The sequence below is a fragment of the Cariama cristata genome, unplaced genomic scaffold, assembly GCF_000690535.1.
Source record: "Cariama cristata isolate BGI_N322 unplaced genomic scaffold, ASM69053v1 scaffold8565, whole genome shotgun sequence".
Taxonomy (NCBI): domain Eukaryota; kingdom Metazoa; phylum Chordata; class Aves; order Cariamiformes; family Cariamidae; genus Cariama; species Cariama cristata.
The window spans coordinates 100,109-119,748 of NW_009615757.1; the positions used below are offsets into that span (position 1 = coordinate 100,109).

Below are 19,640 nucleotides of genomic sequence, written 5' to 3' on the forward strand. Positions count from 1 at the left end.
TTATTTGTTTGTCACTCTCCTAAGGTCTTTTTTTGACCTTAGGCTTCAGTTCTCCAACCTCTGAGAATATGGATTAACCTAACTGACTTAAACCGTTTTATCTGGAAATGGGATAATTCGGTGGAATTGCAATGAATTTGCACAAATGTATCTGAGATAATTTGGCCTGAAATATGCAGTAACGTGCAAAAACAAATAATGTTTTTAATAAAACAAATCAAATTACTTTGTGTGGGAAAGAGAATGTTTAAAAATGTTTCAACATCTTGGTGTTTCCCATTAGTCTCTCTTGGATCATACTAAAAATGTAAACTGCAGAGACCAAAAGTTCTTAGGGTACTTTAACTCTGTGTGAGTCTCTATTCCACGTAGAGTTCAGTGTCCTTCTCCTGTTCCTGTACTTGCTCACGGTCTGTTACAAACTTGACCAGTCAGTGACCCATGTTGATACCAGAAGTTACAAGTCTCATGAGTAAACAGCTAGGAAATATTTCCACAGGAAGAGCTTCATAAGCTGGTTTGGATTGTTTCTCTGAAGAAGCAGCTTCAAGGCCATAGTTCTGCCTAAACAGCATCTAATGATCCATATATTACATTAATATGTATTACTGTTTTGTTGCAGCTTAGAGATCTGAACTGCAAATCCGACAAAGATACTATTTTATTTTGTATATTCCTGGACATTACATGACAATAGCAGCAGAGATCCAAACAATTCATTACTTGTGGTAACGCTTTTACTGTTGCTAATAAAAGGACAAATAAATTGACTTTTAAAATGCACAAATTCCAGAAGAAAATGGAAATTCAATATCTAATATATAACTCCATAAAAACATCTCAGTTGATATCACACTGGCAGTTGAGCTCAGATACAAACATATTGCTGTTTTTCTCTACAATTGTAAGTAGAAAACTTTTAAGATTATATAAATGTGTTAGCAAGGGAAGAGTTAATCCTTTGAGAACAAAAGTTTCACCCATAACAGTACTTTGTTTAAACTTCAACTTGTGTATACCCAAAACAGGACTTATGCTCACAAATACAATTCTACATGTAAACAGCAAACTGTATAAACAACTCACTCTTTATTAGCCAAACTGACCATTTTACAGAAACAAGCCAAGGTACATATACATGTATGTTTGTGTTTGCATACACACACACATGCATGAAAGTGTTCCCAGAATTACTACTGGAAGCCTGTCCCTTAATGTACCTTAAATCTGTATTTGTTCATTTGAAACCATGGAATTTATCTTCTTTTAATATAGTGCATTATAGAATACACACACACAAAAAAAGAAGGAAACTGCTCTCACAGTGCTCCACAAAAGTTTTCATGTCCTCAGCTTCTGAAACGTTTAAGATTATTAACTTGCTGGCAGGCTCCCATGGAATTTTAAGACATCTGTGCCTGTGCTACTTATTTTAAGCTCTGTCTTCCAATGTTATGAAATCAGCAAACTCTCTTGACTTTCTTAGTAATTCCATTTCATGTGGTTTTGGCTTTCAGGCAGATTCAAGAATGACATAATTGTATTTTCCCACCCACAGGTTTTGGATTGTTGCTGTTGGTTACACCCTTCCGAATAATGTGCAACATGAATCTTTGTCTGATCCCATATGCCCATAAACGGAAGACAGCCCAGCAAAGATGACTAAAATACGGTTTTTTGGCTTTCTGTCCATCACCACCATAGGTAGAGTAAGGCTTCTTTAGTTTTTTTCCTATCGGTTAATATTACTTAGGCTACAGTGCAGGAATGTCAGTCTGATGTCATGCTGTTTTAAAAGGAATTGGACTGATTTCCCAATAAACTTTACTCCTGTTACTGAAGGGAGAGAAGATATCTTGACTGTAGTAGCAGCGAACAAACAAGCTCTGCAAAGTGCTGCTTCTGTATTTTTTACTGCAGCATTTATGCAAATGCACTCAAAAAGTACAGAATGCTTCATTTTTGTTAAAACAACTAGAAGTTGCCTAGCGTGTACTCACAAGCATTATTGCAATCACACTTTGTATTATTAACAACTCTGGATTCAAGTACCAAGCTCCACAGCAACAGGATAAACACTATGACGAAAAGGCACTTTCTGGAGTTTGTTATCAACATTAGGGAATTAGAAGTAATTTGCAGTCCAGTCCCACTGCCCAATCTCACAAAGCCTCTCCTGACTTCCCTGAAGACTATGCGAGTATTTGTACGTGTAAGAAATACGGCATGTTGACACAGCATAGAAAGCCAAGCCTCCAGCTATGCGTATGGCAATGCTAAGACACCATCGTAAGGTGAGAGCAGGATGTGAAACGCCTTGCCCTAGACCCAAATTCAGACTTTCAGAGAAAAAAGTATTCCTTTGCTCTTGGAAAGTGTAATGTGTGCAGCAATGGCACAGCTCAGTCTGCCTTGGCTACTTGCTTTGAACTTACTGCTTCCTGCAGCAGTTCTGAGAAGACAGTGCCTTTACGGGCCTGTCTGGTCCATCCTAGACAGCACAGGGAGATACACCTGTCCTTCCCCTTGTGCTTTCTACATTAAGTCTAAACATTGTTTTGCCCTGCAGATTAGCTCTAATGACAACTTGATCTGTATGCCTCTGCCACCAAAAATGTCTAGTAAAAAACACCATTCATTTCTTAAGGACATTCATTTGTAGGATGTGTCTCCAGAGATTTGCTCTTTATAGTTATGCTTTTCATGCTTGGTCAAATTTTTAAGTACTGCACAGTATTGTGGCTACTTGGACCTCTTAAACTCAGGACTACTGAGAGACATTGCTTCAGGTCAGCTTCGGGGTAATTACTTACTAGTTGGCAATGACATTGGTGCTTTAAGAGCTGGCATTGAACTGCCAGGCAAATAAAAAAAGCATGTATCATGCTCAAGGAAACACTAGTCCATGTCCAGAAGAAATGGAGAAGAACGCATCAAGTTATCTACACAAATTACCTAACCTGAAAAGATAAAAAAATCCTGACTTCTGATCTTTTCCTGTTCTTGGCCAATGAGTCCATTTTGGAAAAAAAAAAAAAAAAACAACTGGGCAATGTGAGGCAATGACTTGGCATCAGGATGTGCAGTCTAAAGATAGAAGCAAAGCTAGAAGACAGATTTCTCATGGGACTTTTTTTCATGATCAGGTACACTCTTGTATCTAAGTTCAGTGCAGCTGAGAGTTGTGCCTTTCTCTCACTCCCAGCAATGTGTGGTAATCCATTTGAACAGTTATCTAGCAGGAAGAAAACTGTGAGATAGGCTAGAAAATGAGACAAATTGATCATAACAGTCATCAAAGACTGAAATTTACTGCAACAGGAATTCCATGTGAAGTGGATCCAGAGGATTATTCCTTTCTCTAGGCTCTGTTCACAGTGCAAGCTACAGTAATATTTTTGTTTCTGTGATAGAAATTACCTGGTTACAACATTTTAAGAAAGGGATAATGTGAAAATCCTACAAAATTCTACTTTGGTGCTTTTAAAAAGTCTAAGGCACTCTAAAACATGTCCTCTCAAGGCAATAGTTAAGTTCTAGGAAGTTTTTACAAGTTCATCTGCCCTTTGCTGACAGCATAAAATAAAAGATTATTTAGATGGCCAAGCTCTTAAAATGTTACTAAGTATCTTTAACTCTGCCTATAATGAGATCTATTTCTTCTAGTAATGCAATTATTGTTCATAGCTGTTCTGATACTAAGAAAGAAAAACTGTTTTAGCTGCAGTGGAATTGTAGTTGTTTAAAATATTAAATTCACCCATCCACATTAACATCAACACAAAACATTTTAGTTTCTCATTAATATCATTACACAAGCACTTTCAAAAATACTTTTTTACTACACATAAAGATAAGAGTAGCTATGAAAGTATTCAACTTCTGTCATGATCTCATGGCAAGAAGATAATAGATATTTCTCTAGAAAGACAGTAAGAGTCTTTCCAAACAGATAGGTAGAAGGTATATGTCATGATAGACTATATCACTTGATATTTTATTTCTGGCACAGATGAGGGTTAAAAATCCAAAGTGCTCATCCAACCTTCTCTAACAAACTTACCTGTGGGAATACTTGGGGCAAGTTGTCAGCTAGAATCATCACCCCACAGTGGTCAATCTTAATGGAAAACCAGCACCTGAATTGCTGGCTAGAGCTGAGCATGCAGCATAAACATTTTCTGTGCTGAGTTTAACAACACTCACGTTCTTAGTAGGTCTGCTTTTTGATATTATTCTAAAAAAATATTGTCAAGAATGTTGCAAAAACAAAACATGTACATTTATTTAGCAGCATATTCACACAAAGCTAAAGCTGAATTTCTTTTTTAAAAATAGTGGTAATAAAGGACGATTCTGTGAGTAACACCCAGTTAATCAATCAACAAAAAATATCAGATCATCCACCTACACATCAAAACAACCTGTACTGAAATTAGTACATTGTAGCGAGTGACTCATGACAAATTGTACTCTGTACTGGACAGGTAAAAACTGTATTTGTCAAATCTATTATTATTGTTAAAGCCATGCTCTCCTCACTCTGTTTTTAAATTTCCCTCATGTCCAGTGGAAACACCCCTGCATTTAAAAGAGCTGAATTCAGTCCTCAGATTTCAAAAGATCAAAATAAAATAAAACAAAATAAGCCTTTGGAAATGTTGACATTTTGGTATTGATAATCAAAAAGACAAACGTACTAGGTATGTTTCAGCAGGTAGATGCAATGACAGTTTTCATCAATGTATTAATGCTTACAAATCTCTGTTCCCATGCAATAAAACTTTTACTGACTTGAATGAGCAAAGTAACAGTAATCCAGCCTAATGTACTGAAAATCCTGTTGCTAATTTCCAAACAGTTTAACAGAAGGAGTGTTCATGGTACCTACATATTGCTACATTATTTATTGTACCATTTGGTTATTTTCATTTCACTGGTGACATAGAAGAGACTGCACTGTGTTGAACTGCAGGTGACATTTAAATGTTCCTTTTAAACCATGTAAGACTTCTTATTCCAAAATAAACTTGAAAGTTTGGAAAAAATAAAAATTAAATAAGCCTATGAATTAAATCAATTTTACTGTTAGTTTTTGCCTCATACAAATTTTTTTAAAGACAATCTCTCAAATAGAAACAAGACTGCTTCATTCATTCATGGGCAATACTTTGGCTCCATGTGCATTTATATAAGTAAGAAGAATTTTGGACCTCCTTTCTATTACATCAATAAGCTTTTCAATTCCTTTTCTGCCTCCTTGGCTCTCCCAGTATATTTTGTCAAGGAACAGAGACTGGAGCAACTTCTCACGTAAACGTTGGCTCCTCAGCACTGAAACTGCAGATTCAGGGAATCTGGAAAAGCACAAAGAAATTCATCAGCTTTGCCATCACTCTGAATTGCAATATTTATGTTGTGGTTTAGCAATCAATTCTACGAATATAGACTGCAATTCAGCAAAGGAAGTCCATGCATGCCTAATCATATGCATGTTCATTGTATCTTTTGCAGCAGTGGGATTACTCATACATTTTTAGACACATCCTGTAAATGTCTTGGGCCGATGATATCTATTCCAGTAACTTAGTGTCTCATGCTCAAACTGGGAAGAAATTATCAATCTTTTACAAAATTAATAACTTAAAACTTACTCATTGATTCCTTGTAGTATTTTGAAGTCAAGATTGTCCTCATTTCTGTCAAAGAAACCCTTATTGTCTATAAAGGCCAAATGCCTTCGGTCATGCCTTCTCTGAACTATGTGTGTCAGGTCAACAGCATCCTGATCACTACATTTCAGCTTCAGTCCTTGCTGCATGCAGGAATCCTCCTTGAGAGGTTTGAATCCACAGCAGTTTCTGTCTAGTCGATTATAGATCTAAAACAAAGTATAACGGAGTGCCAAGTGAAAACAATATCAAAGTATTTGGGGCAAAGTGTCACTGTAAGGCATCGCTCACTAACACAACTAACCAAAAAGCAAGCTCAGGAGAAGCATAATTAAAGTCAGCAGTGAAATGGCGTTGAAGACCCGCTCTGTATACTTTGCATACTGTTAGAAGTAATTTCTCAGACTGTGTATTTTATCCATTTTATAGCCATGATTTGTTATGTCAGTAGAAATTCTTTGAAAATAACGGAACAATACCACTGCGTAGCTGGAATAACAAGATGGTGAATACAATTCTATTTTTTTCAGAAGGCTGTAGGGTTTTTTTACGTTTTCTGTGCTGGAGAACAATAGAAATAGCACAGCCTGACACACAGAGGGTCTCCATTTTGTGGTGCCTATTAGACTAATAGCACGCAAAATAATCAAAAAGATTAGTAAGGGGCACAACAAACCATCAGAAGCTACAAAATGCAAGAGTGCATTTATAATCACAGTCTCCCTGAGTTGCACTGCGGTATATACTTTAATGACGTAATGGTCTAGGCTATTTTTTCCCATGCAAACCCTTGCTTATTCATCACACAGCACTTAGCTGGAAGGAATACATCTGGTCTAACTTCAGCAATGTAAATGTTAAGCATCTGACTTAGTCATTTATGTTCCCTTTCATAAACAATGACAAGAACAAGGCATCCCCAGAGCAAAGGATGCCATTTTAGGATAACCATCTAATACAGGAAGGCTAAATCACTCGTTGAAAGTGCTTCTACCCCTGTTGACTAGATGAGAGTAAATACACAACATTGCCAAGGCCATGAGTGCACAAATAGGCCTTAATTGCCCTAAACAACCTCACCTGGGATCCCCACACACACTCCCCTCCGCCCATGAGCCCAGAAGCCCCACTTAAGCTCAGGCCTTGTGTGTCAGCCCTCTTCTGAGCCATTCGGGGGTGAGTGTTTCTGCTGCTTGTCCTGCTACTTGATGCTCCTGGGTTGCTGCTTGGGGTTCCTGCTTGTTGGCCTTGGAGCTGGCTTGCTGGGTCTGTGCTTGATGCTCACCAGGCTGTCAATGGGATCCATAGCTTTCACCATCCTTCCTGCTGGGCTGCCTCTCCTGCTGCTAGTCCTGCCTGCTGTGGGGCTGCCCTTGACTCCAGCTCATCTCCTGGGTAGCAGCCCTGCTCCTGCTGATGGGTGCTTAGAGAGTGGAAGTCTGGTCTGGTGCATCTAAGGCTTGATGAGTAGCTTATCAAAGGTAAACCATTTTTTCTGTCCTTGTTTGTTGCATACTGCTAACTCTTCAAACTGCTCTAAGCATAAAAGCATTGATGTTCACATAAGCCTCCTACAATCCTATTTTTGTGACACCCCAGTGAAATGAACTGTTAGGACTCTTCTCCTGATGTAGAACTGTATTGCATGTTGAAAAGGCCTCCTAATTTCGTTTCACCAAATGAAAGTCTGAGAGTTGTTTTGTTTTTTCTTAACTATGTAGTCCCATTGCCACCAGTCTTGGTGGTAGTGTTTGTTTTCAAACATGAAAATCCTGAGGAAAGGAGCAGATTTATGTTCCTCTTTCTCCTTTCATGAGTAGCATTCAGCATCTGCAGGTACTAAACCACTCTTGCTTGCAGTGTTCTAGCCCATGGGATCTCTCATTCAACTCATCCAAAGGCTTGGCCAAGAAGTGAAACAGAGTTCTTCTAGACAGATTACTTTGATGTATAGCCCTAATTAATTTGCACCACACTTCATTGCATGCATTAAATAGACAAGATCATGTTCTTACAGAGAGCCTCTCTCATAACACCTTGCATATATTCCAGTGTTAAGACAGAATGATGGGACACTCTGGAATTGATGCTGCAACCATAATAGTTTAGCATTGGTTTGTCATATATTTATGTACCTGAGAGGTCCAAACCCCCAAAATTAAAGAAGCCATTTTACATTTTATGTCCTTACTTTACTTGAGTTCTTGCAGAAGGTAACTGAAGGTCAGCTATAAGCATTTTTCAGTCTGCTCCTATGTTTTCTAGCATTTGAAACCAGAGGTTAGGTACATCTATTACTAATAGTTTAGCATTGGTTTGTCATATATTTATGTACCTGAGAGGTCCAAACCCCCAAAATTAAAGAAGCCATTTTACATTTTATGTCCTTACTTTACTTGAGTTCTTGCAGAAGGTAACTGAAGGTCAGCTATAAGCATTTTTCAGTCTGCTCCTATGTTTTCTAGCATTTGAAACCAGAGGTTAGGTACATCTATTACGGGCAACAAATTGAAGGTCAGTTTTCAGCCTGCTCCTATGTTTCCTAGCATTTGAAACCAGAGATTAGGTACATCTATTACGGGCAACAAATCCATTCTTCTGAGGGAAGTATGTTTAATAGACAATACTTTCCACCATTATTCTTTATTTCTGAATGACTCATGAAGCACAGATTTATTTTTTTAACTTGGAAACTCTTGGCATTTTTTGTTTCGGAGTCTTCCTGTTCTACTGCTGATAAACATTAGAGTTAAGTCTGAGAGCATCCAGGTAAAGTTTAATCTTTCAGAACCGTAAGACCCAGTTTCACTCACTTTCTGGTATGCATGTTCGTTTCTGGTAGGCAACTGGACGTACAAATCACTCTGATACTGTTATAAGAGTAACTTGTTTCTTTGTCATGTGAAGTTCAGTCCTGTTGTATCTTATTTTAACTGACCATTCCTCCTGGATAAAAGGAGTTCTATTATGAAGATTAAAAACTTGTCTTAGAAGACCTTAAAATTAGAAAACAACACTGAACTCATGAGAATTTTTAAACTCTTCAACAAGAAGACAATGGCATGAAAACATTAACTCTGACACAATCTGTACTATTCCTATAGGGGCATTACTATGTTTAGCATCAGAATAATCCACGTTTGACTTTATACACCCATTTCTAAGAATTACTTTCTCCTAATGGGACTAAAGATGGAGTCATTAGTCAAGTGACAATCCCTTTTTAGAAAACAATTGAATGCTCTGTTTAACATAACAAGTCTGCACAAATGTAACTCAAAAAAAAAATATGGAAATATCCATTCATCCTAGAACAGGACTGGGAAGGACATGGATAGCCTATGCATAAGCCAAGTCATGATTTTTATATTTCAAGAAATGTAACTTCATAAAAAGCAGAATTCTATGAACAACCAAACACAGTGCATGAAACTAGTGCTTGCTGCAGTTTTAAATAAACTAGCAAGTGCTGCAGGAGGCTCAGTCACCTGGACCTGTCTGGCAGGTAAGGACAATTGGCAGTAGTGCCGTATCTCAGGAAGCCATAAAATTAGCTTCTAACCAGGTGGTTCACAGCAGGCCTTATTAATACAGAGAGAGTATTAATATTCTACTACCTAATTGCTGTAACTGTAGCCACATGTGATACCACCGGGCAGAGCCCTAGTTTGGTGTTACTTGGAGAGCTAATGATTATGTGCAATACCCAACTGAAGAACAGCAGCTCTAGCATTCATCATTTGCTCTTCTACTCTTTCTTTACTAGGTCGCTGGTTAGGTTTTTAAAAAGCAGGAAAATTAGTCAAGACAACTCTTATCTTGATCCAAACTTCAGCTGACCGAAACCACTTAAATTACCTCTTGGGGCTGGGGAGGTGCAGGAAGGACCACACAGTAAAAAACTCCAGATATTTACAGTTGTGAACATAGTCAAGAACTATTTTTGGAGAAACAAGGAGTCATGAAGAAGCAGTATGCCTGCCTCAAGGTGAAGTAAAACAAGACAAAAGCCTTTGCTTCCTCTTTTAGAAAATCAGTCAGTTAAGTTCCTAATCCCTTTCCCTGATTGTAAATTGCATTTTGGATATTTTAATCATAAGAAACAACCAGAAGCAAGTTCAAACTGTGTAAACACATCTCTTCCGCGTTTAAAAAAAAAAAAAGAAAATAAACTAAAATGACTTTTCTAGGAATCCTATGTGTGCTCACATGATTTTTTGAGGCAGATAGTTGCATTCAGTAAGTGTTTTACCTGCAGAAGAAAATCAAAGAGTGCCATCTTGGACCACTCATGATGATGGATTTCGGTACAGCCCCACTCAGCTTTGGGAACTTTACCATTCTGCCAGCACTTCTGCTTCAATAGCTGCTGATATTGCCCCCAGGTTAATCTCACTGAGGAATGGGTACTATTATCTGTGGGACTCAGTGAGGAATCCCAGAGAATAACAGGGCGTGCTTGGTCATCTGAAAAAGGAAAAACAGATCATCAGTATAGTGCAATACTGTCAGTCTTGGTCATTCTTTAGACGTTGCCTAAGCATCAATAATTATACCATTTCACAGATGTGGCAGGAAAAATGGCCAGGGACTAGTAACATGACATCCTTTGGTCAATGTGGTCTTAGTCCACAACTAAAACCAGTCACCACAGGAATGGAAGAGGCACAGACATTATAAATGTCTTTAGTGTATGGAAGACTCTCTCTGTTTGAAGTAAGAGATTAATGTACAAAATCATATGCTAAACCAGACTATTAAAAAGTTTATAGGTAGATTAAGAGCCTACAATGCCACTGTGAATCAACAATGTTATTTCCCTCTGATTCCACTGAACTGCTGGTGATTTTCAAAAGTGGAAAACTTATGTCAAACAATTTTTTTTTCTCCATAATGAGCACAGAAAGTCTACAAATCCTATACTCAACATGGATTTATTTTGTTATCTTTAGTATTTCAGACCTATAATGTATGATTTCACAGCTCTGAAATGATATATGAGAATACGGGAGAGTGCAAGCTTAGCATGAATAAACACCTTGACAACTATTCTTTTTACCCAGATATAACATGAGACCTGTTTTGTATAGAAGCTATTTTTGTCAAATTCTTTAGTTCTTCTGTGTAGAGACTTAGTTTCAGGAAAGAGCAGAATATTCAAGGGCCTTATCTTTGAATTCAAGTGTTCAGAGTTCTTAGTGGGAAGAAACCTCAGCAAAGAATTTGAAATGAACTGTCCCAGTGTAAGAACTGACAAATATATTTCACCCAATCTCAAGTAACAGGCACATCTCTCTTAGGAAAGTGGAAGTCTCCTTTTCATTGCTGATGCAATGCTGCTGCTGTCTTAAACTGTCAAGGACTGACTATGGCTTGTACACACATTAAAACAAAGAAATCCTTTATATTTTTGGATGTGGACAGAAGACTAAAATATAATGTCTGGGTACAGAGAGGAGGAACCATTTAACTGCAAAGCTGCTATTTACTAAATAGCAAGTGTTGAAACACATTTAAAGCTTTAAAATTTATTTATATTCATCTTGAAGGTCAAAGAACCTGAACTCCACACTCCTGTGCAATTTATTGCATAGTTAAATGCAGCCTAAACTATCTGTCTTCCACACGCCCATGGAGCCAGTGATGGATCTGAAAAGCAGCCTTCAGAAACTCGCATGAAGGCAATGAGATGCACAGCACCTTCTCCAGAGGCAAACCAGACAGAGAATAGCACATAGAAAACGGGTATCAGTGCCAACAACACGGTAAAAGCTGCTGATGTGAATGTTCCATCTGTCTGCAACAAGAACTGTTAAACAATCTCTATACAGCTGAATCAAAAAGCCACTTGTTCAAAGGATACCGACTGATCTAAAACAACAGGTAACAAATGATCTTTGCCCATATCTAGCAGTGAACCATATGTAAAGAGCCATCTCCTATTCACCAACAGAGCACGATAGGCCCCACGTGCAATCAAGCCCAAGAGAAAAACAAACTCCTCTCCAAAACCAGAACGTTCTCTATCTTCTCTCTGCCATGGCTTGCATGTACAAGGTAGTACCTCTCCAGCCAACCCAACACGCAGCTCCACCACCTCTTTAACTTCCCTCCCAGTTGCCCAATGTTTCCTTAGGAACACAGAAAGTGTCCTTCCATTAGGAACATCAATCTCTGTTTCACTAGAATCAGTACTACCTTTATCAGCACCATGCTCCACACTCTTCCCTCAGCTGAAAAAAGTGCTGAGTACTCCTGAAAATCAGGCTTCTCCTCTATTGAGGTGCCTGAAAAAGAAATTAATTTGGGAAATCCTAACCGGGTCCCCATCTCTGTTGCTCTGGCTCCATCACCTACATTGTAGATGACTTCAGCCAAGTCAGGTCAACTATCAGCTAAGCATCTTTTCCAAGCCAGCTGGACAAAGTCCATATAAGCATTGGGAATTGTCACCAGAAAAAGATAGCTTTCTTCAGGACCAAGTCTGATCTATTATTTTCATATCTCCAATAACAGCTTACGTAACTATTCATTAATTCTTCCACAAACCAAATACATAAATGGTCTTCTAACAAAACAAACATCTCCTGTCTGCCCAAAAGGGACATGATAAACAATAGTAATATAAATACTTGAAAAATATGAATAATACCTTGCCAATTTCCATTAGGATACAAAAACATTTTTAAAAGACCAAGTCTAAATACAGGAAATGTTTGCATTTCAGAGGAAATGGGAGGAGAAAAGATGAGCCAAAATAAAATCTTTCAACTCTGTAATATAAATCGAATTACAGGAATATGAAACAGCAGCTTCAGTAAAAAGCAGTCATTCAAATTTCTGACACTTTCAGGAAAAACATGAAGATGTTGAATTAAAGCAGATAAGGGGTCTGATTCATAGCTGAGTGATTTGGCATGACCCCACTGAAATCAGTGGAGCTCTTCTGATTCAAACCCATGAGAATGGGGCTGAAGTTAACTGAACGGTGAAAAGTAAGGCCTGGCTAAGAATCGGAGCTTCCAGTTTGATACAGACAAAACTGAGGAGGTTGAGCACACTTCAGAATAAGTCCAGTGCGTTCTGCATGTGCTTCTTTCCTAATCAGCTTTATATATTAATGCATAGGGCTACTGCTTTTCTGTTGCTGCAGGTGCATTGCACTGAATCTCACCCAAAGCTGATTGACTTCATTTTATTTTCATCTGCCATTTTAGATCTATATATCTACTTGACTATCTAAAGATGATCTGCAAAATTGTATGGGAATGATTTTTCAAAACTCGTGTCAGAATCAGCTTCCTAGTAATTCATAGAAATTTTTAAATATTGAAATATTTCTAAAAATTTCTTAGGCCCTTAGGATAGCCTGAGCCAGTAGCTCCTAAGTTGAATAACCTAACAGAGATGAAGCTTCAGGCTGCTGAGACTAGACTCAAACTGCTTCATGTGCAGGTTAGGTACCGTATCACTGCATGGCTTCTTCAACATAGGCATCATCTTAGATATCCACACCCCACATGACTTCAAAAATAGTCTGTATGCTTCTTAACCCTGAAGACGCTTTTGCAAATGTTACTCTTCCATCTTGTACTCCAACTTGTATCTACAGCATCTTTTTTCGACTTCCTCAGAAGAGAATATTTTCAAATGCCCGTGACAGCATCACTAAGAAGAGCAAATCTTTCATGAGGTAGTTAAAGCTTACCACTGCCACATTTGAAAGAAACAGTTTAGTTGCCCACATATTAGCAGAAGAGAGTAATTTAGTGTGGAAAGATGAGAGGGACTGATATACAGAGCATTACTTGAATTTTAGAGCTTAAGATTAAGTTTTGAGCTAAAATATAAGGGACAGAAGCAGAAAGCAGAGAGAAGTTAGGCAATTTATTTTTCTTTCTTCCCTCTGCACGTTATTTGCAACGTTTCTGTCCTGCGCTCATATGGATGTCAGAATTAAGGAATACATGAAATGTGCATTAGTTGCTCTTGAGACTATGGGCTGCATTATTGCTCATACACAAACTTCTCTACCCAACAGAATATTGGAAATATGCCCCCTGGTACCCCTCCGATATAGGTACAACACTATGGTGTAAGTTGTTTGGGTTTTTAGACAGAAAACGAGACAGATAAATTGAAGCCTTTTAGAGCATTCTGAATGGATAAGGCAGTGTTAGGTTTTTCTTATTCTTTGCCCTGACATTAGTGATCCATAGTATCTCTTGCCTGCTGTTCCCTAACTCTCGGTGGGATGGCAAGGGCAGGCTGATGGTGCAGGGTATAGCACAGAGAAACCTATGGCTCCATTTATCATCATGTATAGGCCAGTAAAGCAAAATGACAAGCACAACCAGCAGAGCTATCTATCACGTGTCATTCATCTATTTGCGCTAAACCAACCATGAAAGGTGTTACTCAAAGGAAGAGTTTCTTGCAAGTTTTAGGGGGAAAAAAATGGTTCTGGGCAAACAGTGGGTTCAATCTTTAGCTAAAAAAAACCCAACTGCATTGAGTACACCTGGGCTTATTCTTCTCTGTACAGGATAAAACATATTTAGTCAAACTTATGATACCAGACAACCAGGAGTGAAGAGGGATGGTCGTCAGCATGCAGTAGTTTAGACCCTCAATAAGTGGTGCAACAAAACTGCACAACAATAGCTGTGTATTTTGTACCAAAAGTGGAACAAAGTGCTCAGCCTTATTGCTACGATCCAAGGAGCCAGAGTTTGATCCCTACAGCTGTCAGCTGCAACCCAGAAGCAAGCCTGCTCCAGCCCACGTTACTCTGGTTGTAGCTCAAGCCCTAACAAACACTGGCATTGTCCTACCCTCCAAATGCTGTTGCTGAGCTAGAGACAATACGTGCAGTCATTTTACTTAGCTTCTCTGCAAATTAATTACGGTAGGGCTGTGCCACCAAGCAAGTTCATTTATGTCTCCTCTGTTCCTCAGGTTAAGGTGATCAAAAAATGAAGGTTCTCAGTCCTGTGGTATTGATGTGACCATCCCAAAACTCAGTCATGCAATGGTCAGTCTCCATCTTCTCCACAACACACACAATTTTATGATTATTTCTTGTTGGTTTATAGGCTTATCCTTTGTTTATAGGTGTTTTGGAACTTTTGACATTTTTCACACCTTGTAGGTAGCAATGGGAGTAATGAATGACTGCTTGCACATGCCCAGAATCACGCTCTTTTAGACTGTAATACTGAACTCAAAAGGTCTTTGCCCACCCATACTCCCCAGGCTTTTTACATTCAGCCAATTAAGTGCAAAAATGTGAGAGGAAGAGTTACCACACCTGATTTTTCCATCCATGATGTAAAAATAAGATAAACCATAAAAAAAAATCAGTTAACACTTAAAACGGTTTACAATTAACTAGGGAAGGCAAGGGCAGCAGACAGAGCACTTGCATACAGTATTTTGCTAGACTAAAAAAAAAAAAAAAAAAAAAAAAAAAAAAAAAAAAAAAAAAAAACAAAAAAAAAACACAAAAAAACCCCACAAACAGTAGGGGATTTGTGGGAATAGGGGGAACAGAACCTGTACAGGGATTTACTAAGTGATTCTTTGAAACTGCTTTTGACAAAATGAATGACAGTTTTGAAAAGCCCATTTTTTAAGATTTTAATGCTACATCAAACATGTCTTGTTAGATCACATCACAACTGAGGCAAGCTAAAGGGATGTGTCATGGAGAGAGATATGTCAGCCCAGAAATTGTGTACATTCATATCCACATGCACAGTCTCTAATCCTGCATTGCTTGCTTTCCCATATGAATAACCATGATTCACACAAGCCGCCCTGTAAAAAACTTCACAGCGCCCACCTAACCTTAACTTAAATGCATATAGGTTATAGAAATGAGCTCACTAAATGTTCATATGATTTTTAAGAATATATTTGTTCATTTTTGCAATGCAGATGTTTTCCAGATTATGCCAAACACAAGCATGTAAATAGTAATGAGCTCAAGTAGATATTAGGCATCTGAGCTCCAGCATATTTCCAGGCTAAAGAAATGGAGAGAGACAAGGTACAGTAACTGTTCCAAATGCTCTGCTCACCCTTTAGCTGGAAAAAATGAAGTGAGACCAAAATAATGTTATTCCTCTTCTCATCACCTAGCAACACTCTTCTCGCTATAGGAACACAGCCAGCTATGAGGAAAAGAAAACTAAAGAGGGCAGAATGACAGTCTCTGTCCCAGACAGTCCAAAACATGCTGCAAGGTGACAGACACAGAGCAACACAATGCACAATTAGCCTAATAGCAGTTTTCAGAGGCTTGCAGTTTGTCATCTCCGCAGCCACAGTGCGCAGAGTTCCTCCAACTGAACTACCTTAATACCTTATGACAGCTCTGCAGCAATAAATCTTGTTCCTAAAAATAAACTAGGCAAAATGTATCTTCCATGCTCTGCAAGTATGAATAATATTCAGAAGCTTCCAAACTGTTGTTCCTAGAGATTCATTCACATTGTTGTACAGGCTGCCAAAGGGAAGGTTTACAAAGCTGGAAGAAATTGGAGATCACTGGGTCTCCTTTCTGCTGTCAAACTTTACAAAGCCATTCTTGCATTTTTTTTATTTTTTTTTTTTAAGAAAGGCAGACTGATATAAAAGTATTTGGTTAAAGCTAATTTCAGCAGCAAGACATGAACAGCAAAAACATAGCTAGCCACTTTAGCAATGATTCACTAAAATGAAACGTGGTCCTTTTAGATTGTGATTTGTGACTGTTCAAAAATAGCAGTTAGGCTAAAGACATTCAACAAGATAGCAATGTTAGAGGTAGACTTCTAACTCACATTACATGTCTGAAATCTACTTTTAATTTAACTAAAGGTTAAAAATCAAAATCTTAATTGAAAACTTTATACCAATCACGTAACAGGCATATTGAGATATTTACTGCATGTATTTCTTTGCATAATATATAGATGTGTGTGGTGAACCTCAAAATGTACAGCAGGATTCACCGAAATGTAGTTTGTTTGAAATTTTTTTTTTTTAATTATCAAGGGAGAGAGAAGCAATTTTACAAAATTTTTCAATTCCCAGAGGTATTAGTACCATGAAAGTAGCATCAAGCTTCTGCAAGAAGGTCCCCTACCTCTCCGAGTAGGTTATCTGACTAAATACAGAACCCCTTTCCTACCAGCAGTTTGAGAGGTGAATTCTTGTGCTCATTTTCAACAGCATTTTATCAAAGTCAATTCTAAAAGACGAGAAGACTTTTTTAAAAAAAAAAAAAATCAGAAATACCCATCAAATCACAGGGTACTCTGGAATTTCTTTCACTGGTTTCACTTCAGGCAGTCTGTACAACGTCATGCGATTTACGGATGACTCTCTTTTTTTCTTATTCCAGACTCTTGTGGAAGGGAAACTGTTACTGCCCACAGCAGCTCAATGGTATTTGATCTAAACTTCAGGGTAGTGTGTCCTTTGGACAGGATAATTGCATGTAGAAGTCACACACAGATACCAGCTTTATTTCCCACTAACGACCGGGTTAGTTTTCAGGCTGGCAGGAGTTAAAGGTGGCAGCTGCTGCCCCATGGTTAACATGGGAGGGGGAAGGAAACCTCAGCACCCCACCTGCAAGCTGAAAACCACAGGAATGATGTTACCTTGGAAGAACTCCGATCTCCTGCTTACAGAAGGTAAGCTCCTGTTTAGCCCCAAGATCCTATCCAAATGAAAGGCGAACACCTCGCTCATGTCGAGGGGTCTTTTGACGATGCCACAGCGTCCCTGATTACAAGCAGTTCCTGCGGTGCTGGAACCTCTCGCAAATACTACCAGGACTGCTTTGCGAGAAGGTGCTTCTTGGATGCTCTCTATCCGAGAATCTGCCAGCATGCGCATGTTTAGGAGGTCATCTTTGCTCAGCCAAGAGGGAGAGCTCTCGCTGTAAATCCTGATATTGCTTTCCTCAGGCTGGGGCTGTGCCTTTATAGCTCCAGAAATCCTCCCAGGTCTCTGGTGACCCCTCTCCCCGATTGCCATTCTCTTACGTCTGTGTTCATCCAGCTGGTCTTTTCTCACATCCAGAGCTACTGCAGCTCCCATTGTGTCCACGGCATGTGTGGCCCTCCCTGGCTGTTGGGCAAAGGCTTCTTCCCGGCCCATAAAAGTGGCTTTTGGAAAGTGGTGCCCATAGGACAAAGGGGTTCCATGTTTCTTCCTGCGCTTTGGCTTCACCGTGCCTCTGATATTGGCAGGCTTACTGCGTTTGGACCGCAGGGTGATATAAACTACATTGGGTGGCAGCAAGGTCCCATTGCTACCAAGCTGGGGTTCCTGGAAATTGGGTGGTGACAGGGTGCCATCCAGTGGGATGCCCAGAAAAGGAGTTTGGGCTGCATCTTGGAGACTTCTGGAACTGATCTTTTGGTGTCCTCCTTTGTGCTGTGGTAAAACATGACCCACTTGACTGACAAGGAATCCCAGGTAGATCACACACGCGGTGCCCACTAGCAGATTCCTCCTTGTCCTTGGGCGCCTGCAAGTCCAGAGCCTCAGCACCCGTGGGGGGCACAGGCAGCAAATAAACAAGTTTTTGATTTTACTTGGTTGATCAAAGGTGGTCATTTCTCTAGCGAATCCACATGATGAAAACAGCATAAAGTCTTCTGTACATTCCAGCCAGGACAATGATGCATGATTTCCCTTCCCCGATTTCTATTTCTCCTTTTCCAGACAGCTTCCAGCATGGGTGATGGACAGAGGCTACTGATATGCCTGGGAACGTGTTTAGCACTAAGGATGCTGACACTCCACCTTCTCAAGCTGTTAAATTCTTATCAGCCACCACGGGGGAAGTGATTGGCTTCAGAGAATGAATGGAGCCAGCTGCGTAAGCAAAGTTTACTGACTTGTAGTCTAAAAGATCTGAAGTATCTCCTTTGCACACTGCAAAAAGAAAATAGTAGTATTTTATTTCATTACTTGCATATGGCATCTGTGGTTCTATATTCTTAAGAGATAGAGTTCTAGATGAGACAGTATGCATCTAGAAATTTGTCAGGATGCATCTTTCACTTTCTCATTACAGTATAAATGAAACACCAAGATCATGACATAGAGGCTCGATTTGCAATCTCAGCTACCTGTATTCCAGCATTAAAAGAAAAGCTTGTCGAACCCAGGTCATTATCATCACTTTCTTACGAGACAAAGTCTTCACGAAACCTCATGTTATGGAAATGCTGTAAATTATACAATATTAACCACCAGTAACTGTAGTAGTTAAATATGTACATATTCACTAATATAAAAATATATTAGCAGTGCCAAATTTCCCTCGTTGAATATGAATATAGTTCACATAATTCATAAACACATACTAAAGATGAAAGATGATTAATTCTCTTCACTCTTGTGAAGCCATAAATAGGAACTAGCTATAGTTTTTCAAATAAAATTACAGTGGCTTACATATCTTTTCAAAGAAACAAAGATAGAATAAGTGCATGTTGCATATATATTGCTATAAAAACAGAAAAACTCTTACCTATTCAGCTTGACACATCCTTCGTTCTGGTAAACTCCTTAGGTTAACAAAAGTAACTTAGTAAAAGCTGGCGTTCTCAAAGTATTGTAGCACATATTTCAGTTTTAAGTATGGTTCACATTTAGGTATTTCATTGCAAGCTAAATACTGTTTGGAAGCAAACTGTACTGAGAGGTGGTTTGCATATGAACTGCTATAAACTTACATGAACCTCACGTTATTTAGGGAAAAAAAAAAAAAAAAAACCCACAACAACAACCAAAAACCAAAAACCTCACCAAAACAAAACCCAGCAACTTCTATTTTAAATTCTGCAACGAAAAGTCCTGTGAAGTATGTGCCTTCCAAAAGTGCATTCCATCCATTTCTAACTCCTGAGGGCCCTCTAGTGCACTGCATGCAAATGTACTGAAGAAATTCCCATTTTCCAC

At 38.8% G+C, this 19,640-nt stretch overlaps 1 protein-coding gene across 1 annotated transcript; it reads right to left on the bottom strand.

The window, feature by feature from the left end:
* Positions 1-5,000: 5,000 nt before the first annotated feature.
* Positions 5,001-18,320, bottom strand: FAM198B (family with sequence similarity 198, member B). The gene is made up of 4 exons (XM_009699935.1): positions 17,324-18,320; positions 9,925-10,139; positions 5,655-5,881; positions 5,001-5,357 (listed from the first exon to the last, which is right to left on the bottom strand). The coding sequence occupies exons 1-4, from the start codon at positions 18,318-18,320 to the stop codon at positions 5,150-5,152; spliced, it is 1,647 nt and encodes a 548-aa protein (XP_009698237.1). The 3' UTR covers positions 5,001-5,149.
* Between the last annotated feature and the right edge of the window lie 1,320 nt (positions 18,321-19,640).